This window comes from Ophidiomyces ophidiicola, assembly GCF_022830035.1.
Source record: "Ophidiomyces ophidiicola strain CBS 122913 chromosome Unknown scaffold_12, whole genome shotgun sequence".
NCBI lineage: Eukaryota > Fungi > Ascomycota > Eurotiomycetes > Onygenales > Onygenaceae > Ophidiomyces > Ophidiomyces ophidiicola.
The window spans coordinates 123,905-149,857 of record NW_026054652.1 but is presented as its reverse complement, the minus strand read 5'-3'; the positions used below and the strand labels follow the sequence as shown (position 1 = coordinate 149,857).

The 25,953-nt window shown below is 48.9% G+C and overlaps 9 protein-coding genes across 9 annotated transcripts; 4 read left to right on the top strand and 5 right to left on the bottom strand.

Annotated features, from left to right (window-relative positions):
* Window positions 1-102: 102 nt before the first annotated feature.
* On the bottom strand, window positions 103-3,981 carry BUD2 (GTPase activating factor; the record flags this gene model as incomplete). Its single annotated transcript, XM_049252546.1, has 2 exons — window positions 103-1,076; window positions 1,134-3,981. The coding sequence occupies 2 exons, from the start codon at window positions 3,979-3,981 to the stop codon at window positions 103-105; spliced, it is 3,822 nt and encodes a 1,273-aa protein (XP_049108387.1).
* Window positions 3,982-5,458: 1,477 nt separating this feature from the next.
* Window positions 5,459-7,782, top strand: ATG9 (autophagy protein atg9; the record flags this gene model as incomplete). The annotated part of the gene is made up of 2 exons (XM_049252545.1): window positions 5,459-6,141; window positions 6,201-7,782. The coding sequence occupies 2 exons, from the start codon at window positions 5,459-5,461 to the stop codon at window positions 7,780-7,782; spliced, it is 2,265 nt and encodes a 754-aa protein (XP_049108386.1).
* A 1,000-nt stretch (window positions 7,783-8,782) lies between these two features.
* VPS4 (Vacuolar protein sorting-associated protein 4) lies at window positions 8,783-10,272 on the bottom strand (the record flags this gene model as incomplete). Its single annotated transcript, XM_049252544.1, has 4 exons — window positions 8,783-9,004; window positions 9,056-9,506; window positions 9,569-9,898; window positions 9,977-10,272. 4 exons carry the CDS (start codon window positions 10,270-10,272, stop codon window positions 8,783-8,785), a joined length of 1,299 nt encoding a protein of 432 aa, XP_049108385.1.
* Window positions 10,273-10,643: 371 nt separating this feature from the next.
* Window positions 10,644-11,275, top strand: YKE2 (Prefoldin subunit 6; the record flags this gene model as incomplete). Its single annotated transcript, XM_049252543.1, has 5 exons — window positions 10,644-10,704; window positions 10,763-10,833; window positions 10,915-11,039; window positions 11,100-11,160; window positions 11,222-11,275. 5 exons carry the CDS (start codon window positions 10,644-10,646, stop codon window positions 11,273-11,275), a joined length of 372 nt encoding a protein of 123 aa, XP_049108384.1.
* Window positions 11,276-11,736: 461 nt separating this feature from the next.
* LOZ57_003494 (uncharacterized protein) lies at window positions 11,737-13,493 on the bottom strand (the record flags this gene model as incomplete). Its single annotated transcript, XM_049252542.1, has 4 exons — window positions 11,737-11,947; window positions 12,022-12,604; window positions 12,660-13,397; window positions 13,463-13,493. The coding sequence occupies 4 exons, from the start codon at window positions 13,491-13,493 to the stop codon at window positions 11,737-11,739; spliced, it is 1,563 nt and encodes a 520-aa protein (XP_049108383.1).
* A 377-nt stretch (window positions 13,494-13,870) lies between these two features.
* LOZ57_003493 (uncharacterized protein) lies at window positions 13,871-14,383 on the top strand (the record flags this gene model as incomplete). Its single annotated transcript, XM_049252541.1, has 1 exon — window positions 13,871-14,383. The coding sequence occupies one exon, from the start codon at window positions 13,871-13,873 to the stop codon at window positions 14,381-14,383; it is 513 nt and encodes a 170-aa protein (XP_049108382.1).
* Window positions 14,384-14,815: 432 nt separating this feature from the next.
* On the bottom strand, window positions 14,816-16,460 carry SHM2 (Serine hydroxymethyltransferase, cytosolic; the record flags this gene model as incomplete). The annotated part of the gene is made up of 4 exons (XM_049252540.1): window positions 14,816-15,779; window positions 15,849-16,213; window positions 16,310-16,360; window positions 16,425-16,460. 4 exons carry the CDS (start codon window positions 16,458-16,460, stop codon window positions 14,816-14,818), a joined length of 1,416 nt encoding a protein of 471 aa, XP_049108381.1.
* A 348-nt stretch (window positions 16,461-16,808) lies between these two features.
* LOZ57_003491 (uncharacterized protein) lies at window positions 16,809-17,988 on the bottom strand (the record flags this gene model as incomplete). The annotated part of the gene is made up of 2 exons (XM_049252539.1): window positions 16,809-17,670; window positions 17,723-17,988. The coding sequence occupies 2 exons, from the start codon at window positions 17,986-17,988 to the stop codon at window positions 16,809-16,811; spliced, it is 1,128 nt and encodes a 375-aa protein (XP_049108380.1).
* A 300-nt stretch (window positions 17,989-18,288) lies between these two features.
* Window positions 18,289-20,929, top strand: GRC3 (Polynucleotide 5'-hydroxyl-kinase grc3; the record flags this gene model as incomplete). The annotated part of the gene is made up of 5 exons (XM_049252538.1): window positions 18,289-18,322; window positions 18,375-18,648; window positions 18,702-18,831; window positions 18,887-19,180; window positions 19,292-20,929. 5 exons carry the CDS (start codon window positions 18,289-18,291, stop codon window positions 20,927-20,929), a joined length of 2,370 nt encoding a protein of 789 aa, XP_049108379.1.
* Between the last annotated feature and the right edge of the window lie 5,024 nt (window positions 20,930-25,953).

Sequence of the window (25,953 nt, the reverse complement as noted above, 5' to 3'; positions counted from 1 at the left end):
TGCGTATCCATTTTTAGAGTTAAAATGAACATGGAGTAAAAAGAAATGTATTTTGTTTCATCATTCGTGCAAACAGGGAGCGAATGCGTTGCTGTAAACAGGTCATATATATTCATCTCGGGGGCCTAGGTCGGACGCGATGGACTGCAGATTTTCTTTTTCTTTTGCCTTGCGTCGAGATGTGCCAACCAAATCTAAGAATCGATATTTTGTAGATGACTCTTTAGAGACACTAGATTGCCGGCCCCTCTGCTGATCAGAGTATTCCAATGAATACATAGAGGAGTTATGCGAACTGTCCACGCTCTCTCTTGTTTCCGAATACCTTGGAGTAGAGAAGGCTGGTCGCGCAGAATCCCATGGCGCAGTGGTTGAGCGCGGTTGTTGCTCATCCACATCATCGCTAGTAGTGCTGATGTCTGTATTTCTGCGCCGAAAAGGCGCCCTGGAGAAAAAACCAATGGAATTTCGATGGTTTCCAGAGGCGGCAGCGACACTGGACATCGCGGTCTCCACGGAAGGTGTCGTGGCTAGGCTCGTACTCTCGTCGTAGAACGTGCTAGATTTCTCAAATTGTTCTACAAGCTCTTCCCACTTGACTTCAAGGTCTCCATTCGGACGCTCCGCCTGCTCTGCCTTGTTGAGACAGTCCTTAGTGCGCTGTTGGATTTGAAGGCATTGCTCATGGAATAGGATCACAGATTCGCATAAATCAGGCATGGAAAGAAGATTTGGAGGTGCAGTCTCGAGCCATAGTCGTACTAGAGAGGCAAAACTTTTCGCATTATCAATCAAAAATGGAAGGCTAGGGAAGCCTTCTCGAGATGTCGGCGGTAGTCTGTTCAAAATCTGAATGGGAGTGGCAAACGATGGGTTGACAATCTTAGCTGGGCGTTCCGCTGGTATAGAGCAAATCGAGTCCACAAACTCCTTAAATTCGGTGCGATGGGATAGTAGGAACTTATTCATTGGCTCCATCCACGGCTCTTTATTTCCGAAAGTTGCTAGATTGGCTAGGCCTTGCAATGCCTTTGCAATAAGCGTTAGGGTCCGTTGAGCTCGTGGACGGGGGTGTTCTGATAAAACGTTAGTAAACCAACGCAATAGTGTAAACGGAAAAGTAATTTACACACCTTTGAGTAATCCGAACAACTTGGGGTTTAGAATAGCTGGACAGAAGAAGCGGAGAAAGAGGAAGCCGGAAACACTGCTATAAGCGACTGATCGCAAGAAGTCCCCATAGCGATCCTCTGCACAAGCCCTAATGTGTCGGAATATGTGTCTCAGTTCGGGAGGGCAGCGTGAAGCTGACCCCGCAATGGAGGTCCACATATTGCTCGTTAAAAGTATCAAGTTTCGCCAGTTCCGTTCCAAATCCTCCTGTCGGCTTACCTTATTAGGATCGATTTCACAGTCAGGGTCGCTTTCGTCAATATCCCTCAGGCCTGCACCAATGGTTTCTTCAAGGTACTCTTTTCCAAGCCGGCGCATGTGCATATCGAGAGATTTTGTTAACAAAGAATTACCTCGGAAGAGTAAGTTTGCCTCGACAGTAGCCGATCTACCTAGATCGCGTACTAGAGCTTCTCTCTCCTGAGTGGATTCATACGAGTCATTCGAGTGTATGCGGCTTCTACTAGTATATCTAAGCCGGCTTGCAGAGGAATCTTTGTGAAGTCCATCTATCTCATCTTCGACTAGGGCCATAATCCATTCCCCAACTTGTGCTGAAACTTGAAAGATATCAAGCAAGATTTCAGAGAGGGAACGGAGCTCAGCGGGAATTAACTGAGCAAGACTGACAGTGACCCCATTTGCAAAGGCGTGGAGTAGTTCTGAGAGTCCTTCATATTCCTTGGCAATCAAAACCACAGTTTCGTCTAGCTGCACCTTCATCAGCATCTCTCCAACTTGACGGTCGCGATCGTCTAGAATCGGCCACCACTTCTCGAAGCCAGAGCCTCGCTCCAAGTCTTCCAGACGAAGGTCAACTTTGCCATATGTAGCATCGTGAGAAGCAATCTCAACATCATCCATCACGGAGAGCGGGCCGTTGGTGACGTCTTCAAAAGAATATGGCCCACGTGCAATCAATTTCCAGTCCTTCTCCGCAGAATCTAGAGTTTTAACCACGACAGAGGCATTGGACAAAACCGGAGGCAAATCATGGAAAGCAAAATCATCACGCCAAAATGGTGTAGATGTGTCGTTTCTAACGGCTGTCTTTGCCTGGACCTCTCCATCAAGGAGGACTTCGGCGTAGTAATCACCAGAAACACGGGGTTTGGTACTGTGGCCAATATAAGGTGGCTGGGCTTTGATGACCTTCTTGGGCTTGACGGTATCTATAGACTCTTTGTTTGGATTGACCATTTTGGCCTCTATTATGCGGACTGTTAATAATCGTTCAATTCGAAACATATCTGGCGTTGGATTGGTAGTGGAAATAGCCAGTGAGTGGGGACGCGCAGTTTCGTCAGTTGGTGGAGGCTGTTCAGGTCCATACAATTCGGGTATCGTAAAAGCACGTAATAAAACAAACCAAACCTCAAACAAAATGCGGTTTTCAAGGGAGAGGTAAATGGGTCGGCTGAATTGGTCGCCCCCAGTATGGGCAGAATATTGAGGGTAAATGGCAATGCAAAATTCATCCTGCAATACAGAGGGATCCAACTGTTGAACGGCACATCGTGAAAGTTGGGATAACTGTATAAAAGCAATCAAGGTGACGTCGGTTTCGGTAAAGATTGTCATATGGCCGTTTTCTTGAAGTGTGCAGCTGACTTTTCGCCAGTATTGCGACAAGGCCCGCTGTTGTCTGAAAGTCGATATCCTTTTGGGGGTGGGGGGTGAAGATAGGCCAGATGCTGACTGTCTATCCCAAAGCAGCATCTGGCCCACTTTAATGATTGCTGCCTCTTTTTGTATTGTGCTCTCAGAATTCCGTCTCCGTTCCGAAATACGATAGCTTCCAATTGCCACAGTCTGGGGCTTTGTCATCTTATTCTGTACTCCTTTGGGCCGAATGGGTTGCCAGCAAAGAAGGGCAGCAAGCCATGAATCAAAGGTTTCAACCACATGAGGCTTTAAATGCACACCAAGAGCAGAAGAGTGTGTTGAAACACTAAGGTATGCACCTTGCGTTTCTGAATCAAGAAGAGTTCGAACTCGACACCCTCTAAGATCTGGGATAAGTGTTTTCGCCGCTGCGGGCTCTCCTTTAGCTTGATATATCAAACTCCCACTAGCCACATTGATGGCACAATATCCTGAGGTCCAAGATGTGCTACCAGAAGCCCGAAAAGAAAGAATACCATGCATTCTACCGCACGTCGTTTTCATCAGCCCCAGTATTTTAGATGAATCATTGTTTGATAGTGGCAATCCATAAGTTGATGAACGTGAAGCATTAGTTGAGAGTGCAGTACTCCCAGAAGGCGCTTTACTTAATCTCTGTCGTTGATTTGGGGACTGTATAATCGAAGGGTATCCAATGGACAAGGACGTATCGTCCACTTTTGCGCCCGACGATGATGTACTAACTGAGCCCAGCCTCGCTCGTGTCCGTGTTTTCGACAAAAAGTTGGGTGAAATTTCACTCCGTTGGTCGTCCAGGGTAGTTGTTTTAGATCGAATTCGTCGACCTTTTGGCTCCGCTCCTGACTCCTCGTCATCCCCAGGGGACTGGTGACGGCTGAATTCTTGTCGTCGTTCACGAGGCTTGGCCCGAAGAGTGGCATGCGGAGACGCCATATTTGCCGAAATGAGCTCAGCGTCAGACATAGGGGAGGAATTTGCAAAGTCGGATATCGATTCCGGTGTTACCGTCCTTATGGTTGCGTCGCGAAAGTTTTCAGGGTAAACCACACCGTGTCGATCCTTTGAGGATGATTTTTTGCTCGGGTTTCGTTCGAGTGGCCTACCATAGTAGCCCTGGCGATCTGGATCTCTCTTAAAGCCATTACGACGCTCTGACTCCATTTTCTTTTGATGCCAGCCGGAACAACATAGCAAACAGTAGATCACCCAATCGAAAAGGGTCCTTTAGGACGCGACCGTGCAGAAACTTGATGAGAGTGACACAATGAGTGTGCAAGCGCAGTGTGCAATTGACGTGGAATAGATCCAACAACAGCTATATTAACGAAATGGACTAGCTTGTGAAGATTCGGTGACAAGAACAGAGTCTGGAGGCGAAGAATGTGATTGATACAAATCTAAAGTAAAAATAAATCATTGTTAGTGAGAAGCGCAGAAGAAGCTGAGCGTTTGAGCTAATAACTATCTGAGACAGAAGTAATAGACGAGCCAGAGAGTCGGGAGCGAGAAAAACAAACGGACAATGTGTAGGTTGTGCGCATACCTTGAGCCCGAAATTCTGAAATTGCTACTGTGCGCATTGTTTGTGGAAAATGAAAGGGAGCACTGACACGGACGACATAGGTCGGCTGATGGGACCCAAACCAAACGGATATCAAATGCAACACAGGCAGCGACAGGGGAGCGAGGCCGCGGCCAGCACAAAGTCGACTTCCAAACAAAAAAAGAGACACAGCATCGACACTGCCCGGCGGGTTCCGGTGCGCGAAGATCAACCAGCGCAGTGTCTTGGGCTTCCCTCTTCCACGTTTCGGAGGTGGAGAGGCGACCCAAGAACGAGATTAGTTGGAATTGCCTCTTTAAGCGGGCGAAGGATCTGCTTACCTAAGCCGCCGCTGTTGCGCCTCAGCGAGCGTATTTGGGTTAGCGACGCCATTGGCTGCGGGGCCGTACATTACCGGCGCGTGTCACCATACGCCAGATCATGAGACAGGGCTGTACTCCATACGCTGCGGTTACCCCTCTCCGTATCATCAAAGGGCCGGCAGGCCGCTCACCGCTAACGCTTGACGGGCCGGCGCTGCTCATATATGTCCCAATGGGCCCGGTAAACCTCCACAGTAGCCTACTCAGCAGTGGTTTTGCGGCGGCCGCCCGGCACCTTGCCGGCCGTCAATCCACACTTGATGAATGACGGAATGGCTTATGTAACTAGGGCAGTTCCCGGCTGCAGCAAGGGGCTAGCCCAGATCAGGTCTAGATCGTATTACACACCGACATTACCTCATCTCCATCACAAGGTTGACGTCCCAAGAAGAGCTTCCCCATACTTCGTACATTTACACCTACCAACTACCTGAGTTCGTCACAAGACTTCTGCTGCGCCGACACGTCCTTTTTTTAAATCACACATTCATACAGAGACTATTTTTGCACTTCGGCTTCAGGTCTTTGAGCTCCGCTTTCTCGGATAATACGCTGCTTTGCTCAAGGATTCAAAACACATGCGGAGTACATTTGACGGCCTTCTCCATATCCTGGTTCGTGATCTCGCTGATATATTTCAAAAGTAAGATATGGCTTGGATGCTTGTCTCTACATAACTGCCAGGCCGTAGCACTTGGATACCTCAGAGATTATGGCGTTCTCACACAACTTCACCCCCCTACCGTTCAATGATGACGTCTCCCCATCAATCTATGAAACAATTCGCGAGTATGATGAGGATTCTCCGTCGTCGGATATAGAGGAGCAAGCTGCTATGGCTGTAGACGAGGAAAACCTAGGCGCTAGCTATGGAGATTATGAACTGGAAAATGTGTTGGCTAATGAACCTGACACACAATCAACCCGCAGCAACAGCTCCCGACATACCGCGGAGGAATATACCCAGACACTCCGCCAACCTCAATGGACGCAGCCATTGTCAGATGGTATCGAAGATGATGACGAGGTTCCTGCGTCTCTTCTTGTTGAGGGAGATGATGTTGAGGACCCTCTGCCGCCTCCTCCCACACGACACTCACCTCCTGGCCGGGTATTCGATCCTCAGCCAGCTCCCAACTTTCTCTCACCACGACTACGTAATCAGTGGAAAGCCACCCAAGCGCAGCACCCAATTCACCCCGCCTCCCAGGCAAGCGTTCCCGGCAACTTACGTTCAACCCCACGGACTGGGTTAGCTTTTGCCGACCCAAAGGAGAAGGCTATGTGGAGATGGACAAATGTACAGAACTTGGATAACTTCTTGAGGGATGTATACATTTATTTCCTGGGTAACGGGATTTGGTGCATCGCGCTGAGCCGTGTCCTGAACATGTTGTAAGTGGGAGTCAGAACCATCCTAGCGCTCAGATAAGTGGCTTAACTAGGAATAATAGGACGCTAGCCTTTGTGGTCGGCTTCACGACCTTTTTAACAAACTGCGTTAATTATCGAAAAATTCATGAGAGTAAAACTGTCTCTCAGATTATTGTCCCAAAATGCACCAGCAGCATGTCAACCACGACAACTCTCTTACTCTGGCTTTTTACAGTGTTTTGGCTCGGAAAGGTTTTCCAATATATTATAGATTTCAGACGCCTTTGGCATATGCATGATTTCTATTATCACCTTCTAGACGTATGCGACTCGGACATACAAACAATATCATGGCAGGAAGTGGTGTGCCGGCTTATGGCCTTACGTGATGCCAATCCCACAACGGCAGATATTCCCTCTCTAAAACATCGCAAGTATATTGGGAGCCAGTCAAAGCAACGAATGGATGCTCATGACATTGCAAACCGTCTTATGAGAAAGGAAAACTACCTTATTGCACTTTTCAACAAAGAGATTTTGGATCTTACACTTCCTGTTCCATTTCTTCGAAATCGCCAGCTATACTCGAAGACACTTGAATGGAATCTCAATCTCTGCATCCTCGATTTTGTCTTCAACGAACGTGGACAGCTTCGGACTATTTTTTTAAAATCCAGCCACCGAACCGCTTTGAGCGAAGCCCTACGCCGTCGATTTGTTTTTGCCGGAGTCATGAATATTTTTATCGCGCCGTTTATTGTCACCTATTTTTTAATGGACTACTTTTTTCGCTACTTCAACGAATTTCAAAAAAACCCCTCCAAACTTGGTTCCCGCCAATATTCTCCTCTGGCAGAATGGAAATTTCGCGAGTACAATGAGTTATGGCATTTGTTCCAACAACGCATTCACATGTCATACGAGTCAGCAAATACCTATATTGATAAGTTTCCCAAGGATAAAACCGTACAACTGTTGCGTTTTGTGGCTTTTATTTCTGGGGCACTACTTTCTGTTCTCGCACTAGGATCACTGGCACACACAGAATCATTTCTTCTGTTTGAAATTACTTCTGAAAGAACAGTGCTATTTTATATGGGCATCTTCGGAGGTATCTACGCTGTCGCTCGAGGGGGGGTACCTGATGAGACTAGGTTCTTTGATCCTGAACATGAGCTCCTAACTGCGACTTCGTACACCCACTACAGACCTGCACATTGGATCGGAAAACTCCATAGCAATGATGTGAAGAGAGAATTCTCTGCACTTTACCAACTGAAGGTTGTTCTATTTTTGGAGGAAATTCTGAGTATGATATTTACTCCTTTTGTATTGTGGTTCAGCCTTGCCAAATGCAGCGATCGGTTGATCGATTTTTTCCGGGAGTTCACGGTCCATGTTGATGGAGTCGGGTACGTCTGTTCCTTCGCAGTTTTTGATTTTAAACGTGGCACGAACCTCAGGCCTCCCGTCCCCCATCGACCTTATGGTCATAGGGGCGTTAGACCCTCATCTCACCACATCCGAGACGATAATTTCTACGACAAAAATGGGAAAATGCTTGCCTCTTACTATGGGTTCCTTGATAACTACTCTGGCGACCCACGGCTTGGTGCATCACTGTCTCACCAACACCAGGGCCAGCCGTCGCGAATACCATGAGACCCAGCATATTGGTGCAACTTTTGAAAACGACGTCAACATTTTGTTCGTCAACTTTCAGCACTTTATACGACTGTCGACGCGACTGTCCTCCAGCCTATTGCGGAGAGTTTACTCGTAACAGACGCCCTTTATACTCGACGTGACTGGAACTACTAGATACGATTAGCCGACATACAGAACTGCCTGACACGCTCCACAGCTCCCTAGGAATGATATATTCCCCGTCGCGTATGTATACAGTACTCCGTATAAACGTACAAAGTTGAACAATCGTTGCCAGGGCGGTCTTTGACCCTATAATTCTTCCAAGCCCTATGGTCCTAATAGGGGCAACGCCTGGTTGAAAATAAGTACGTATGTGTATAGCCACACTTAATAAACTGGAACTCTAGGCACATGTAAGGAAATAAAAGTGCATACCCCATTCGAAAATTGGAGCTACACTTTTCTGAATACTTGAAATTTATAATCATTCATCTTATAGGATTAATTGTGGCCCACCCAGACTCCAAACCAGTGGAAATGGCTTCATTCTGTTAGATTCTACTACCTTAGAATGATCTACAAGAGAAAGCGCTGTGGTATAGCTCTATGTTAATTTTTCACTATCCAAATGAACTGATGAAACGACCAACCCGCCCCCCTTTCCAGCATATAAAACCTTTCCCTAAACCAGCAAAAATGTAGGAGACTAAGTAGTGAATAATTTTAACTCTAGAGGTGCAGCGAGTATATTTGCAGCAGATGAAAAGAGAGAATATAATGGTTATCATGGCATTACTCCGAATATCGCTCATAGTCATAAAATAAGCAAATGCGGCAAATGCGAGCTCAAGGGTAATAAGATGCCGATATGGTGGGTGTGAGCCACTCGGTTTTCGTAAACGGTGAGACTGGATGCTACCAATGCTTCAAAAACTCCTGAAGCGTAAAACCGGCGCCTCCATAACACCACATGTGTATCTGAATGACATATTGATGTAGCAAGGATGGTTGGTTAAGCACCCTCGCTGCCAAACTTCTTAGTCCATTCATCGTTCTTTGCAAGATCTTCCTCGCTAACGGTAGGTCTGGAGGATCTGATGGCTTTAACGAAATCTTTCAGTGTCAGAGGGGGTTCAAGAAGTTTGTCACCGTCAACGTCTACCCAGGACATCTCAACGGCACCATTATCACCGGGAGAGCAGGGAGTAAGCTTCTCCTGGTCATCCACAAGTACCTGTTATTGTTTAGTTTTATTCTCTGCCAATCCACAGAAGGAAAATCGCACCTTTTTGTAATGTGTCGCCGACTGGATCTTTCTAACTGGTTGCATCAGTGCATCCTGTACAGCAATGCTAATATCACTTCCAGAGTATCCTTCCGTCATGTCGGCTAGCGTTCGATAGCCTGCTTGTGTCACCTCGCATGGGGTAGACCCAACATTTAGCATGAACATCTTCATCCTCGCGGCCGTATCTGGTAAACTAATGTGTACGCGCCGTTGAAACCTTCTTCGAATGGCCATATCCAGTTGCCAAGGTATATTTGTAGCACCAAGTATTAAGACACCCTTCGTATCGTTTCCGACGCCATCCATTTGAATGAGCAATTCCGTTTTTATACGACGAGACGCTTCAGATTCGCCTTCTCCACGGGTGCCACAAAGAGCATCAATTTCGTCAATGAAAATGATTGCTGGTCTGTTTTCTCTGGCCATGTTGAAAAGCTGTTTTACGAGCCTGGCGTATAGTAATGTCAGACAACAGCATGAACAAATGAACTCTTTGAGTAAAAACCATACCTTTCACTTTCACCCATCCATTTTGAAACAAGATCACTGCTGCTCACACTGAAGAAGGTACTATTTGCCTCTGTTGCAACAGCTTTTGCAAGATATGATTTGCCAGTTCCGGGTGGGCCATACAGTAATATTCCCTTCCAAGGCTGACGTCGTCCAGTGAAGAGATTTGGAAATTTAATAGGCAATATGACGGCCTCTTTTAAAGCTTCCTTAGCGGCATCTAATCCTGCAACATCGTCCCATTTCACATTTGGGGTTTCTGACAATATGGCGCCCGCAAGCGCACCTCGTAGTTTCTTCGTTTCGGCGTCATCATCGTCATCATCTTTCCTAAAAAAGAGACCAAATTTAGCCAGTATTCTTTGGCTTTTTCAAAGGGCCAATTTTAAGCAGCACAATATAGCGTACCCCTTTCCACTACCATGCGCAACTTTTCCATTTGCGCCCACCGCGCTCGGCTTTTTCTTATTATCGGCGCCCGCTAAATGATTCTTCAACTTCTCAGCTCTCTCCATATATTCCCCCGTTTTTGCGCGGATCATCTCTTTTGATTTGGGATTCTTCTCCCATTTTAAAGCAAGCATAAACAGTTCGAGCGCAGAATAGTATGTTTGGTATGCCTGCTCGTATTCCCCCGCATTGTCGTGTTCGATCGCTTTTCTGACAGTGTCTATAGCACGGCCGAGGAAGTCTGTATTGCTCATTGCGATCGATATTATATTGCGCTGGGCGAATGGTGTGGGATCAGATGTCGGAGTGTGGCACACGGGATAGGCAGCGATTCTGGTCTGGCGAAGTCTAGGCAGCAAGGATGAATGACATGTCTAAGTACTGCAGACTCGAGCGTAAAGGGTCTATGAGTGATCGAGATTTTTAGCAGATAGTGGGCAATTCTTCTGATGTTGAGTCGAAGCAGGTGTTTTAGTTGTCTGAGCAGAAACGAACATCGATGTCATTTCTCCAGCGAGGCCACCCCGCTAGCGCCGTTGGTGTGCTGCAACTCCGACACCTACACGGACTCTCACATCCACCACACAACGCCAAATTCCACAGTGCCTTTAATTAGACGACCAAGATGGCTGATGGCCAGAAACAACTACAGACTCTTAGCGATGACTATCAAAAACTACAATTAGGTATGTGATCATAGGTAGCCACGCCCCTAGACGCCACTAACAGATGGCTACCTACTAGAACTACAAGAAGTCGTCGATGCCCGTGAAAAGTTAGAAGCTCAGAATCAGGAGAATAAGAGTGTCCAGAAGGTTGGGATTCCATTTTATACACATTTCACCTTGACGGGCATATTTTTAGAGTCGCGCTGCTAATCACATTTTCGACACCAGGAATTCGATACCATCGATGATGATGCGAACATCTACAAGCTCATTGGGCCTATCTTGCTTAAGCAAGATAAGAACGATGCTATTTTGGCTGTAACGGGGCGGCTGGATTTCATCGACAAGGAAATGTATACAACCTTTCTCCACCCTGGCGTCGGATGCCCGTGATCTAACTTAGCTACGAATAGAAAGCGGATCGAGAAGCAAATTGCCGACATTCAGGAGAAGAGCGAGAAGAAGAAAATAGAGGTTTGTATATATATTGCGATGAGATTTTCTGTTTGATCGCTAACCTCCCTGGTTCTTCAAGGTTGTCCAATTTCAAAATCAATTACAACAACAAGCTAGCTCGACATCTTCCTAGCAATATTTCTAATATTTTGTTGGTTATTAGTTGCTGAACATTTAATAATGGCATTTATTAACGATGCTCTTTTCTCCCAAAGATATGGGTGTCCGAGAATTATCTATTCCTGATCAAACTATAGAATGTCGGGAGAGAACTTGAAACATATTGACAACTTTCGAACTAATCTTTCGTGACATGAAATCATCAACAGCTTACTCTCTCTCTCTCTCTCTATATATATATATATATTGCCAACTTGCTACTTTGCTTGTTAGCACAGATATCAGTAACGAAATTGTTGGATTTTGGAGGTCACAGGAGAGTGGCCGAATAAACTACACTCGAGGTGCTTGAAATTATTTTATTCTACTTTTTCACCATTTCTCTTGAATTATTACATGTGGATTTTGTCCACCTTCTATTGCCAGCTCTCAAGACTTTATCATTTAGCAATTGGGGGCCCGAGGTTCCGACGTTTATTTGCGGATGAGCAAGCTACTACCGCTCATCTCTTTCGGCTGTTCGATACCCATGGCGTCGAGGATAGTGGGAGCAACGTCACCTAATATGCCGTCTTTCTCCTTCAGGCTCCACCCATCTGGTGCATTGGCCATCACGAAGGGAACTTTATTAGTGGTATGGGACGTTTTTGCCGACCCATCGGCGTTTTTCATCTCCTCCGCGTTACTGGAAGCGTGACATTAGCTTTTGGTGAATTTTGAAAACGCGAATAACCTAGAGAACAGTGTGGAAATACATACCCATGATCAGCAGTAATGAAAAGGATATACCCATTCTCTTTGCATGCCTCAAAAATGCGACCAATAGCCTTATCTGTTGCAGCAACGCCCTGGACAGCAGCCTCATACACACCGGTGTGGCCCACCATATCTGGAGGAGCAAAGTTATTCATCACTAAATCATAACTCTTCTCTGAAATTCTTTCTGCCATCTTCTCCGCGACAGGTGCAGCGCTCATTTTTGGATCAAGGTCATACGTTGCGACCTTGGGAGATGGAATTAAGTCTCGGTCTTCACCTTCAAATTGCTTTTCAATTCCTCCATTGAAGAAAAATGTTACGTGTGCGTATTTCTCTGTTTCGGCAATATGGCACTGTTTGAGCCCCTTGGCACTTAGCCATTCTGCGAGAACATTGCCCATGTGTTGAGGGGGGAAAGCAATCGGGAAGGTGTAGTCGGTTTTATACCGCGTCATAGTGGTGATGCTGATGTTTTTGGGATAAGGGAACTCAGGCTTGGGAGAACGATCACAGTCACCCAAAAGCTGTGTGATTTCGCGAACTCGATCAGAACGATAGTTGAAGAAGAAAAGAGTGTCGTCATCTTTTGAACCATGGTTAGACTCCTTCCCATGTTCATGATATTAGGTGTCAAATACCTTTTACTCTTCTCTCATCACCGCCAACAATGATAGGTTTCAAAAATTCATCAGTCTCCTTTTGCTCATAGCGTTCTTTGATTTTTTGGACCGGGTCTTCAGATGGCTCCCCTTCTCCTAGAACTATTCCCTTCATACCAGTTTCAACGCGGTCCCATCTCTTATCGCGGTCCATAACATAGTATCGGCCAACCACGGTAGCTATTTCACCAATTCCCAGCTCTTTGGTTTTAGCCAGCAACTGCTCCATGTAGCGAGCCGCGCTTTTGGGGTCTGTATCCCTCCCATCTCCGAAGAAATGGATGAAGACTTTGGGAATGGCCAGTTCCTTAGCTACCTGCAACAAGCCAAAGAGATGGTTGATATGAGAGTGCACTCCGCCGTCTGAAACTAATCCGAGCAAATGCAGCCTACCATTGCCATCCCTTGCCCTTTTGAAGGCGTCAACAATGGCCCCAATTTTGTTCAGCTCACCATTTTTTAAAGTCTGGTCAATACGAACAACATCTTGCCATACGACACGACCGGCGCCGATGTTGAGATGTCCGACTTCGCTATTTCCCATCAAGCCTTCTGGGAGACCGACGGCAAGGGATGACGCTTCTAGCTCCGTGTATCCTTGGGCGGTCTTTGCGCTAGGGTCGGCGAAGGAGGACATGACGGGTGTTTCGGCGGCTGCGATGGCATCGTGTTCCACGGGAACGTCTGGGTTGCTGCACCCCCAGCCATCGATAACGACTTCCAAACATTAGCACTGGCATTCCTTCAGGGCAACCTGGGCGTATTTGAATTGAAGAACCCACTCAATGCAACCTTCTGATCGGCCTTGGCCATGGTGAATGTCCAACAAGTGTAGATAACTAGAAGAAATAGATTCTCGCAAGGTACTCTAGAAACACTAAGGGTTGAAAATCGAGAAAAAGAAATGGCTCAACAGCAACAAAGCGTTCAGAATTGATCCGTGGTGGGGGAGGGGCTTGTTTTCGCCGGTGACGCTAGAAAACGGGCCGACGTCACGGCGCGTTCACTACAAGGTCAACATCGCGATCTTCTTCCGGAGCCACCCAGCCCGTGCCCAGCCGAGATGCAACTGAGCCTTTACAGGGCAACTCTGAACTGCTTCCTAGTCTAGTTAATCGATGAAAGTAAGCATGGTCACCAGCTAACGTCCGCCCTCACCTGCCAACCCCGGTTTGTTCCTCGCGTTCAAGATGTCTCAGAAAACTTCACCAACCGTTCCCTCCCCTGCTCTCAAGACACCACTGGGCCATTCGACTCACGCCAACACGCGCGTGAATAGCCCGACACTTTCACCACAAGATCCAGCCTCCCAGGACGCCGTTCGTCCGTTCCCAGCTCCGCAAACATTCGACATCCTCCCTCCGCTTCATGCGCTCCTTGTCCGGCTCCTCTCCACCCCGCCGAACGAACAACAAGCTGCTGCAACAAATCCAGATGTGTCTACGGAGCCGGTCATTCTCTCTACTCCCGGTGTTGAGACGACAATGCATTCTCTCGATCCGCGTGCGCTAGTAACGGGAGCGAGTGCAGTTAAAATTCGCATTCAAAAGGCGAGGAGTGCCATCGAAGAATTGCCGGATATGCAGCGGTCAGTTGAGGAGCAGGAGGCTGAAATAAAGCTGCTTGAGAACAAAATTGCGCGTTTAAAAGGCGTCATTGGAGACTTTGGCCAGAGGGCTGGGGAAGTTGTCAACAGCTCATGATACCGCGCGGCTCTACTCTGTACTCACTTACTTGATATTGAAGGCGTTTTCTGCGGCGTTTCTATGGAGTAGTATATGGGCCTACGGCTAAATGGACTTTGGCTAGGAAACTGAATTGAAAAGAGATAGATAAATATAATAACTATTTTCTGGAATGTCCTGATACCGTTGGATGTGTTATCGGGTGGTCTGGTACTCCACTCTTAATGTAGGGCAAATTGTAAACTCTGGGGGGATATAAGACTGTGTACCACCCAGTAATACTATGGATTGCTTGTTGAAGATCCATAACACGCGCTCATGCCATATTCGTAAACGACGTTGAAGATTTTACCCCGCTGCCCCATTTTTTTAATGCCAAAAATTAAACAACCAATCCAATAAAGGAAAAACGAAAAGCGACTGAAAGAAAGCTCGAAATTGACGAGCTATTTAGACTGGAAGAGGGAAGGAGCTAGCCCATTCGCTGATCTCCTTCTTAATATCGTTGATCTCTTGTACGGATCCAGAGGCGACCTTTGCCTTGAAGTCCTTCAACTTGTTGGCCTCCTTGGGCAAATCAGCTTGGATTTCTTTGCAGATCTTGATCGTACGGTCGATGTAGTTAGAAATGCGCTTGAAGTCCTCTTCACCCATGCCACGGCTGGTCATTGCAGGTGCACCGATTCTGATACCACAAGGAGTCAAAGCAGACTTATCCCCTGGAATAGAGTTCTTGTTGCAAGCAATGTTGATGGCTTCGAGGACAGCTTCGACACGGGCGCCATCAAGGCCCTTTGGCCTAAGGTCTAACAGAACCATATGGCTGTCAGTTCCATCAGCAACGAGCTTGTGGCCGAGCTTTTTCAATTCAACCTCAACGGCCTTGGCGTTCTTGATGACCTGCTCCTGGTACTGGCGGAACTCTGGGGTGGCAGCCTGCTTAAGAGCAACGGCCAAAGCAGTAATGGTGTGGTTGTGAGGGCCACCTTGGTGACCGGGGAAAACGGAGAAATTGATAGGGTTTTCGAGATCATACTGTATTTCTTTACCGGTCTTAGCGTCGACGCTTCGTACTCCCTTTCTGAAGAAGATCATGGCGCCCCTAGGGCCACGCAGAGACTTGTGGGTGGTCGTGGTGACGACATCAGCATGCTCAAATGGCGATGGGATCACACCAGCAGCGATCAAGCCGGAGATATGCGCCATATCGACAATCAAGTAAGCACCCACGGAGTCGGCAATTTTGCGCATGCGAGCATAGTCAATCAGGCGGCAATATGCAGAAGTTCCAGCAACAAGGCATTTTGGTCGGTAAAGCTGAGCATTGGACTCAAGGGTATCGTAGTCAATGATGCCAGTTTCAAGGTTAACTCTGTAAGGGAAAGTCTCGAAGTATGTAGAGACAGCAGAGATCCTATTCGTTCATTGTTATTAGTATGCAAGGCACTTTCAGGAAAGAGCAAAATATAAAGATGTCCCATACTTCTTCTGAGGAGTCTGGTATCCATGACTCAAGTGGCCGCCGTGGGGCAAATCCAAACCCATGAGCCTATCATGAGGTTTCATCAACGCTTGGTAGACCTGCAAATTGGCAGGACTTCCGCTCAGGCATTGGACGTTCACACCCCATTTTTCGGGGTCCAAGTTGAACGCTTTCAGGGCCCTCTGCTGGCAAAGAATTTCAATCTCATCGATATGCTGGTTTCCACCATAATAGCGAGCTCCAGGATAACCCTCGGAGTATTTATTGGACATAGGCGAGCCTAGAGCATCGAAAACAGCGCGGGATGTGACATTCTCAGAAGCAATGAGGACGATTGACTCTCTCTGGCGCTGGATCTCTCTTTTCTATTGCCATGACTCAGTCCCGATGCAACCAGAACACAAAAAATAAATAAACAAATAAAGCATCCAATTGACAGTGAGCTACATGGAGTGGCATACCATAATCCCAGCAACTTCAGAGTCAGTCTCAACCAAAGACTTCTCGAGTTGCTATTGCGCATACAGTCAGCTTTCGGCGACATTCTGCTGCTATGGTGGGGCAATGAGAGCTCACCTCCTTGTGGGCCTGCGAAAGGGCGTAAACAGACATGATGGGCGATGGATATTACAACCTTCTTTCGGTTAATTGAGCAGACTATGTTTTCTCCTAGCTGGAGAAAGGGTATAGAGATAAGTGAACGGGTGAAGTTTGCTTGCGGTGAATCCGAGAGGTTTTTTTTGGACAAAAAGTTTTCCCCGCCAAATGAAAGCACAATTCTTGGCGTTGCGGGCCGTATTCAGCGATAACGCAACAAGGGGGTGTCGTGTGTGCTGCTTCCTCAGTCCATGATCAATAATTGAATCGAATTGCTTAAAGGTCCAGCAAATTTTTATTGGTATGGCCCTACAGTACAGTGTAGGCCGGACATTAAACGACATATCAGTACTCGTATCTAAGCTACGCCGGCCCCTTCTCTGACTTTTTCCGTTTTCTTTCCTCCCTCCGTGCTCTGCGTTCCTGGCTGGTTTCATCTCTGTGTTTTTTACTACTCGATTGATCACCCGACTTCTCCGGCCTGCCCCGTATGTCACTGCTGTCCTTGGACTCTAGTTTTTGCCGGCCATGATCGTCCTGGCTGTGGTCCTTCTTTGACTTCTTCCGTGGAGACTTTCCTTCCGCCTGGGCTGGAACATCAACACCATTCCGCGACTCTTTAGTATTATCTATATCAACATGTTTTCGCTTTTTCTTCGTTTGTACTTCTTCGTCGGTATGGCTGGCACCGATTGGGACTTTAAACGTATGGGAATCATCAGGGAGAGTCTCATGATTCCCCTCAACCACAGAGGAGCCGAACGGCGTGTATCGCATTCGCAAATCTTCGGGTTGTGATGGCAAAGGCTTTGTTTTCTTCTTCATAGCTTTAATGTCCGATTTTGATCCTTGACCTGCGGTATCAACTACTTGCTCAATGTGAAAGGTCTGCACCACATCCATTCGTTGCCGGCGATAACCTTTGCCATTCTTATCGGGTAGTAAAAAGCTTTTCGTCTTATCGGCTCCTATTTGATCTTCACGAAGGCGGTAACTGACATCTTTATGGGTCAATATTGGCTCCCCAGTAGCGACTGCGTCCAGCGCGAGTTGTTTGATTGCCGAAACAGGGACAGCTGACGGTGCTGTAATATGCCATATCTGTTTTCCGGTAAGATCCGAAAAGGCGTCTGTAAGTTTGGACGGTGGTATAGATGAGTTTTGCGCTGGTTGAAATCCATCTGGAGGATAGAACGGTTTCGCGGGTATGGGTATTATAGATGCCCTAGGATGAGATCAGCTTCCTGTTTAAGCAGGTTAGGGAGAAAATGCCCTACTCTTCATCAATTGTGACTCGCTTCTGAAGATTCTTTTTAGATGCTGTGACCTCTTCCACTTCAGATTCAGAGTCCGAAGAAGATGCGCTTGAGGGTTTTGGCGCAGGATCTGGCTTTGATTTCGACTTCGATTTCGACTTCACAGTGGATGTAGATTTTGTGGTGTTGGACTTGGAGATAGATTCCTCCTCTGATTCACTACTACTTGAGCTGTCACCTCCTGTGCTATCACTATCTGTGACTATCTCCTTGCTGAGAGGCGCCATGGTGGTTCGCATCGGAGACAACCATGCAACGAGCACGTAACTAATTGAGCCGCAAGTGCATTCAAAGGGCTGTAAGAAACTCTGATTTCTAGTAAAAGCCCCAGGTAAGCCGTAAATTTCGGTCTTCGAGGCTCAATCGCGGGGGTGTTTTTGAACTTTTCGGGAGTCTTCAGTTTTTTGGAGAATTTTTGGCCAGCTTGTGCACGGACCACATCTCTTCACAACCCTCATTCTTTGGGTCATGATCGCACGTCACTCCAATTTTTGTTAAGGACGGAGAGCTGTATTGATTTCTCAAGAATGAAACGCAAGAGGAATTATCAGCCCATCTCAGGTAAGGTCAGTAAATTGGAAGTAACTTGAAGCTGAGCTAATTGCCCCCGCAGCAATCAGTGCAATTGCGGCTCGAAAACGTGCACACCAGCAAGCTTCCACATCTCAGCCTCAGGATAGCGAAAATGTCTCTTCAAAGGATGCATCGCATAAACAAAATAAAGCACGAAGTGGGATTGAAGTCGTAATCCGGACCCGAAAGGAGTCTGCGGTTGTATCCCTACCAGCAGTTATCCCCAACTCGCAAGCATCAACGGCGAATGAGCAGTCCGATGATGGCTCTATTGCAGAAAACAACGTTGAATCCGATAGCGGGCACAGTCGAAGGTTAGCCGTGATTTGATTCTGAACACCCCCGTTCATACGCTAAAAGAGGATAGGAGTGACAATGTTGAAATACGCACCGGGGAGAACCATGAGAATTTTCGCCTGTCTAAAGGGGTTTTAACAAAGAAGGATATTATCTCCAAAACGAATAATTCACTTTGCATTCACTTAAGAGAAAATACAGTTTGTTTGACTGCCCGATATACACGGGGTTTCTATGGCTAAAACCGATTGATAGGCGATAACAATACTGGGCCAGTACGATTTATGGGTTAAAAGAGGAGTCGTGAGCATACTTGGTGCAAAACTACCGCCCTCGCCTCAGGTATACCGAGTATATGCCCCGTCGACGCATTCTCTTCCTGTGATTAAGCCCATAGGTGGTGACTCTGCTGAGGTGGAGATATCATCCTGCCGCAGCGGCTTACCGCTTCTCCGGCGAGTTTCTGATTTACATCGACGGATATGGTGTTCGAGTGATTCTAGCTCTGGCAATAGTCTGACTCAAGGTGGGCTGATGTCTTTTTCAATTGTAAGATGGACATCGCTTCCAGTTCCCGTTAGCTTCAGTACCCTACACTACTTACCCCTCTTGCAAACGATTCAATATCCCCCACTGCTTCTTACCACTAACCGTGTGTAGCTTCATTCTTCATCTGATGATCCTCTTAAACGACATCTCCGACCTCTTCATCTTGATAGGCACTGGAGTCTTTCCATTAAAGCACTATCAAACCGTGGGTCAGGTCTGAGAGTAATGACCTGCGGCCCAAAGGGGTCCGGAAAATCAACATTTAACAAATATCTCTTTAACCATCTCCTAAGCGTAGCTCCAACGCGCAATGGTGTGCGGCCTGTTCATGACGGAGTTGCCTACCTGGATTTAGACCCTGGACAACCAGAATTCTCTCCGCCAGGGCAGGTCTATCTAGCACATATTCGGAGACCGATCCTAGGCCCGTCTTTCTCTCACCCTAATTTACTATCAGAAAACGATGGGACTATAATGAGAGCGCATCATATTGGTGCGACGTCGCCAAAGGATGACCCGGAGCACTTCGAGCAGTGCGTGATGGACTTGCTGCATCGGTACGAGATCCATCTCCAAACCTATCCCCGATGCCCGCTGGTCATAAATTACCCTGGCTGGATATTTGGTCGTGGACTGGAAGTCGCGATTTCACTTGTACAATCACTTGGCCTTTCCGACTTAGTGTACATGAGTGTACAGGGCCCTGAAGAAGTGATCGAGCCTCTACAAGCTGCGGCGGCAGAAGTATATGTGCCGGTCACAACACTTCCTTCACAGCCGACGGAGTATGCGACGAGATCAAGTCACCAGTTACGAGCCATGCAAATGCTCTCGTACTTTCACATGCAACCGAATCCAAAAGATTTGCCGATTTGGTCTGACCTGCCAATCTCGCAGCATCGCAGCTTCAATGTGAGCTACTCTGGAGAGCACCAAGGGATCCATGGCATAATGGTTGCTGGCTTCTACCATGACCCAACCCATCTTCCTAACCTTCTAGAAGGCTCCATTGTCGGGGTCGTTGCTCTCGAGAGTCTGGATAGTCTCTCGAGCCTAGGTCACTCAGGTCACCCAGGCCATGTCACTGTTGCTACGGCGAACACGACGGAGGCTCCCGATGGCACTTTGTCCGAGTCGGCCGCGAATCATTGCCGTCCCGACCAGGATCTTGCAATGAGCAACACGGACCCGCCAGCCGCATCTTCTTCCAGCGATCAGCCCAAAAACCCGACCCCCCACGACAACCTACCCTACCTCTTCGTCGGCAACGGAACCTGCATTCTCCCCAACCCAAGCTCCTCCTACTGCCTAGGCCTCGCTCTCGTCCGCTCCATCGACACCCAATCACAAACAATCCAGCTCACCACGCCCATCGCGCCCAGGGCCCTCCGGAACGTGCTCGAGACCGGCCACCACATCGTGCTGGTCCGCGGCACGCTGGACAACCCGAACTGGGCGCTGAGCGAGGAATACTTTGCCGCGAAGACGGCGCTGAGAGCGCATCGACGGCAAAAACCGCGCTTCAGGACCGATCTGGACGACATGCAGGCGCGGATCGCGTATGCGGAGAAGAGCAGACGGCTGGCGGAGCGGGTGCGGAGAGCGGCGGAGGGTGTGCCGTGGGTGAAAACGGGGCGGCGTGGAGAGCAGCAGCAGCAGCGGAAGGAAGTGCGGAGGGACGGAGGCGCGGCTTTGTGGAAGTTGAAGAAGTTTGCGCCGGCCGTTGAGTCGGATAGGGAGAGCGAGTGAGGCGGACTTGCAGGTGACAAATCCGATATAACTACAAGATAGTCTACACAAACCAGTCTTACCTGTAATAATATCGGGGCTTCTATAGAATAAAGAGCCATGGAATCTATCTGGCATGCACCAATAATCCAGATCGCATCTATTCTACCGCATTTAGAAACCTCCCGCTATACGAAAGAAGTGGGAAGCACATCACACGACCCAAAAACGGATCAGCCCGCATTCCATACATAGAAAAGGTTACCGTTGCACAATTTCTTCCAAATCCCAAAAAAAAAAAACATAACCATGACACGGGAGCCTCACAAGCACCCATCCCCGTCCTCCCTACATTACTCGCGAAGACTCCACGGCGTACAACCCTCCCCCTCCGCCCAACGTCTTCTGCGCCAAGCCGGGACTCAATTTGCAGCCAGGAGTAGAGCAGGAGCTGCGACATGCAACGCGGAGTGTGACGGGGGCGTGATTGCGCTGGTTTCGTTTCAGCTGGTACAGAGCAGTACCCCTACATAGCAGTTGCTTCACTGCGGCTTTTTTGGGGGCGTGGGCGTGGCTTTCTCTCAGGTGGTCCTTGGTGATTCAAGGTTGCGAGAGTCCGCGCTGCCCAAGGCAGCTTTTTGTTTTTTTTTTTTTTTTTTTTTCCTTTTGATTAACTTATTGTACTCCGTACGGCTTGACAGATAGGCGTTTTTTCGGCGGATAAATGCTGTATTTACTTTTCTCCTTTTCTTTCTTTCGGCTTGATTAACGGCTCTGACGGGTCAATCGGGCGTCGCAGAAATGGCGATTTGGTCTGGGATTTGCGATATCAGTTGTGACGGATCGCCGGGGACTGAATATGAAGGATCGTGAACGGGATTTGCATGTTTGTGATGAGATGAAATGAGATGAGATGAGATTCTGGGCCCTCCCTGCAGATAATTACATATCACCTCGCCGTCTATCAACCGGCCGTCAGACATCATCAAAACCAGCATACTGGGCGATTTATTTTATTTTTCTGACGGGTTGCTTTTTCTCCCTCGTTATTCGCTCTGCCAGACCATCGTCGTCGTCAGGTTTCTAATAGCTTGGCTTTGCTTCTTTTTCTTTTGTTCTGCATCTTTCTTTTCTTTTCTTCTTTACCGGGCCTGAGGACGGCCGGCCCCCCCCCGCCCAGCCACAAGGCTTACATACTGGGCGCTCCCTGCAGCGCATGCGTCCAACATCACACATACACGCACGCGCGGGATCAAAGGAGGAAGGGGGGGAGGACGACCGGCCGCCCGTTTCCATGTGCTGGCACACCGGGTATTGGGGATGGAAAGCGGTGGGGGCGACTTACTCCGTACAGTACATTGCATATAGCCAACCAGGCTGTTCGGCTATCCACACAGGGTAAGTCAATAACTGTGTACTCTGTAGTCTCAAGGTTCGATGGAGGCACAACGCAAAGCAGAGTACCGCAATGCAATGCATTCCCCCGTCGTTGCCACTTCCGGCGTCCGAAAGAAGTCAATAGACGCGAGAAAGAGAGAGAGAGATGTGACCTCCGCAGGCACAGGAAGAGCACACGTGCCCGGCGGAACAGCGAATGAAAACGGCTGCGTCCGGCGGGTTTCCGGCGAATATTGCCCGGCTGATAGGGCGTTTTGCTGCCTAACCGCCCGGGGGGAAAAGAATAGTAAGAGGTAATAATATCAAATGTATACACACATGCCCATCCAGTCATCGCTGTTTGTCAACCCGCGCGCGCGGCCTGAACGGGGGCTGGGTCGGTAACCCAATCAGTCCGAATTTTCTCAGCCCCCCTCCCGTCCCCTCCCCTCCCCGCGCGCGCTCGCAGACCCAGACGTGGCAGCGCCTGAGCAGTCCCGCGCACACGCTGTCTGAAGCCTGCTGGAGGCATGGGCATGGGCATGGGCTCTTCGGATATTTTGACCGCAACGGTGCCAGCGCGGGCGGGCTGTTGTTGTTGTTGTTACCGGTGTCACCAGCCGGCCGGGCTGGCAGCAGTGAGTAGTGACACTGGCCGGGCCATGACTCGCTCACTGTCTCGCGCTGGGCAGAGCATGCCTGCCAGTCGGACGGAGATCGCCGGGGGAGTCTGGCGAGGGGGATGGCCCCGTCTTGCACGGTCTTGTGCGACTGGCGAGACGAGAGGGAAGAGCAGCGGTGAATACGACTCCCCTCGCGCAGGCCAATTAATTGCCCGCCAGCGGCTCAATTGCCGGGCGCGCGGGGGGTGGGCGGGTGAACATTCGCTCAGCAGTCTGGGTATGGAGGTAGGTAGATAGATAGATAGGGGAGGTACATGCACGGTACCCGGCCAGTACGGCGGCGGTACCTCTTTCGTCCACCATGCCCTGCAAATGATGGAGCGTTCCATCAGCCCGTCCACGGCTGAGATGGCCTCCTCGCGCGGAGGCGTTCCGTGCAATCCAGAAGGTATTATTCCTTCCCAGAAGGGTGTCCATGCAATAATGCACTATTATTATTATTGTTATTCTGTTCCGCAAGGCTCCATCTGCACTCGCAACTCCGAGTCGTCGTGGTCGTCGTCCGAGAGAGCGTGGCTCTCTCCTCCACCGCGGAACCAACGGCGGGCATCAAATCTCCATCTCTCCGACTTTACCGATGAGTTTTTTTTTTTTCCAATCTTGGCTTCTTGCTAAGAGCACATCAACAGCCAGCGGACCCGCGCGCGACGGTACGTCCCACTAGATATACTCGCCTCAATTCCTTCGTCCCTTTGGGCCGGAGCCAAACAGAGCAAACTTCCGGCCCAGCAAAGCCCCGGTAGGAAGAACGCCAGTTCGGATTCCAAAAAGCAAGAACTTCAATGGAAAAGCATAAACTAAAGGGATGGATCCGCGCGCGGTTCCACCGTAACCAAAATCCAAAACAACCACAGCAGCGCGGTTACTAAACGGCCGGGGCCAGACGCCCGTTGTAGTTTATATGTCGCTGCTTCGTCTGCTTGCTTTCTTCGTCCGTTTTCTCCGCTTTAAGGCTGCGGTGGACCGCGATTGTCCTCCAAGGAGAGGATCAAAAAGAAGTGAGCGCTGAACCAAAAAACAAAAAAAAAAAAAAAACACCGCAAAATTCCAAATAATAGCTGTGAAAGTACGGAGTACCAAGGACGGTTCAAGGCTAGCAAAGCGGCATTTGTCATTATTGGGGACTTGGGAAATCCTTTTCCGGAATGCTGTCTCGTGCCCGGGCCGCATCCCCGTCCGCCAGCGGTGGCCGGGCGAATGGTGGTTGATCGATTAGTTATATTATTGGATCGGCATGGAATTAATATCGTCGATGCTAGGCTGGGGTTGAAGGACAATCTTTGCCGAGGTCCCGGAGTTCGCTATGAATATGAGAGACTTTTTTATGATTACTGGATTAACTGTATTATTATTTCTATTTTTTGGCACAACAAGCCAGAAGACGGACCACTGGGCATATCGTTATGTTGCCTTATGCGTTATTATAAGCGCGGTACCGAGAGAAGGCATCGCTGGGGAGGGGAGGGCGGCGAGAAAAATGATCCCTACAGTACCACATGGGAGATCCGAATCATGGGCCCCCCCTGAGATGACCAAATAAAAAAAAGAGAATTACGGATAATTAGAAGACAGATGGTTTCTCTTGTGCTTCCTCGGTCAGGAGATGTTTTTCAGGGGACGGCCCGTCCAGCCACGTTTTCGATCCTGCGACATCCGCAGAGGCTCTGCCGGGAATCGTTTTGCTCTTCTCAACGTCGGAGGTCTCCGTAACAGACAAGAGAACCACCGGCCTTCACGGCGGCCATCATTGGCTAGCGGGTGGGTGGGGGTGGTTTTTTTTTGTATTCTCGGCCACGAAATAAGCAGGTCGCTTAGCAACAAGCACGATTGCTACGTAATCTGCGGCGGCGTGAAACATGGCGTCAAAGGGGGGCAGTCTGACGCGGACGCAGGGGCGGGCGGGGAGAGTCATTAGTGCTCCTCTGCCACGAAGAGAGAGAGAGAGGGAGGCCCGAGAGGCGCGGCGGCCGCCCAATCAATAATTAGGTAACTATGGACCGGTGGTTTCGGGGTTTGTCGCGCGGAGAACACGAGCGCAATCAAGAATAATAGTGAGAACGATGACTGGCCATTGTGGAGGCAGAGACAGAGAGAAGAAGAAGAAGCTGCCCGACGGCCGGTTTTTGGGAGGAGCCGTTGGTGGGCAGGACGATCAGAAACGGAGCACTATGGAGTAACTACGGAGTTCTTGACTAACTAGACCACTAGCTAATATTAAGTTGCATCTCCAATTCCTTCTAGAAGACTTCTGACGCCCGCCCGCGCGCAGGGATGAGGATTGCTTCCGTTTGGAGTAAACGCTGGGGCGAGCGAGCAGCTGTCGGCACACAACATCGCGATCACACCTGGGCTGGTTAATTAGGTACCTAGTAGTCAGGCAATAGACAATACTAGCACACTAATATTATTGCTGGCGAACTAGTTCACTAACCACCAGCCAGCGCCGGCGCAAAGCGACTCCGTGTGCAACGCTGCCGAAGAAAATAATAATAACACTCCCCCTTGTCCAACCGTTCTGCAGGGCACAAGGAACCCCCTGGCTGCCGCCGCCGCTGCCCGCCCGCCCGCCCCGCGGACCGTGTCATCCATCGTGGGAAAAAAGAAGCCTTCTAGAAGGGGTTTGCGTGGCGCCCGCAACCCCGACGGCCACGACGGCGACGGTAGCAGCGGGCAATATTATATTATGAGTATTGTGGGTTGCACGGGGGCGGGCGGGCTTTGGTGAATACTGAACCGGGACGGACAGCATATCCACGGATGTCTGTCATGCAGGCCATTATTATCACAGGTCGTCGCAGTAGTAGTAGTAGTAGAGAGCGTTTAGCACGCCGCGGGCTGCCGCGGCATTGCAGCTGCATATGCGAGTGCGAGTGCGGCAGGAATGCAGCAGCCCCCAGGAAATAATAATAATAATAATAATGAGACGAACAAAGGACGCACGCCGGCCTCTTGGTTCCCCCACGGGGAGGGGGGGGAATGTTCGTT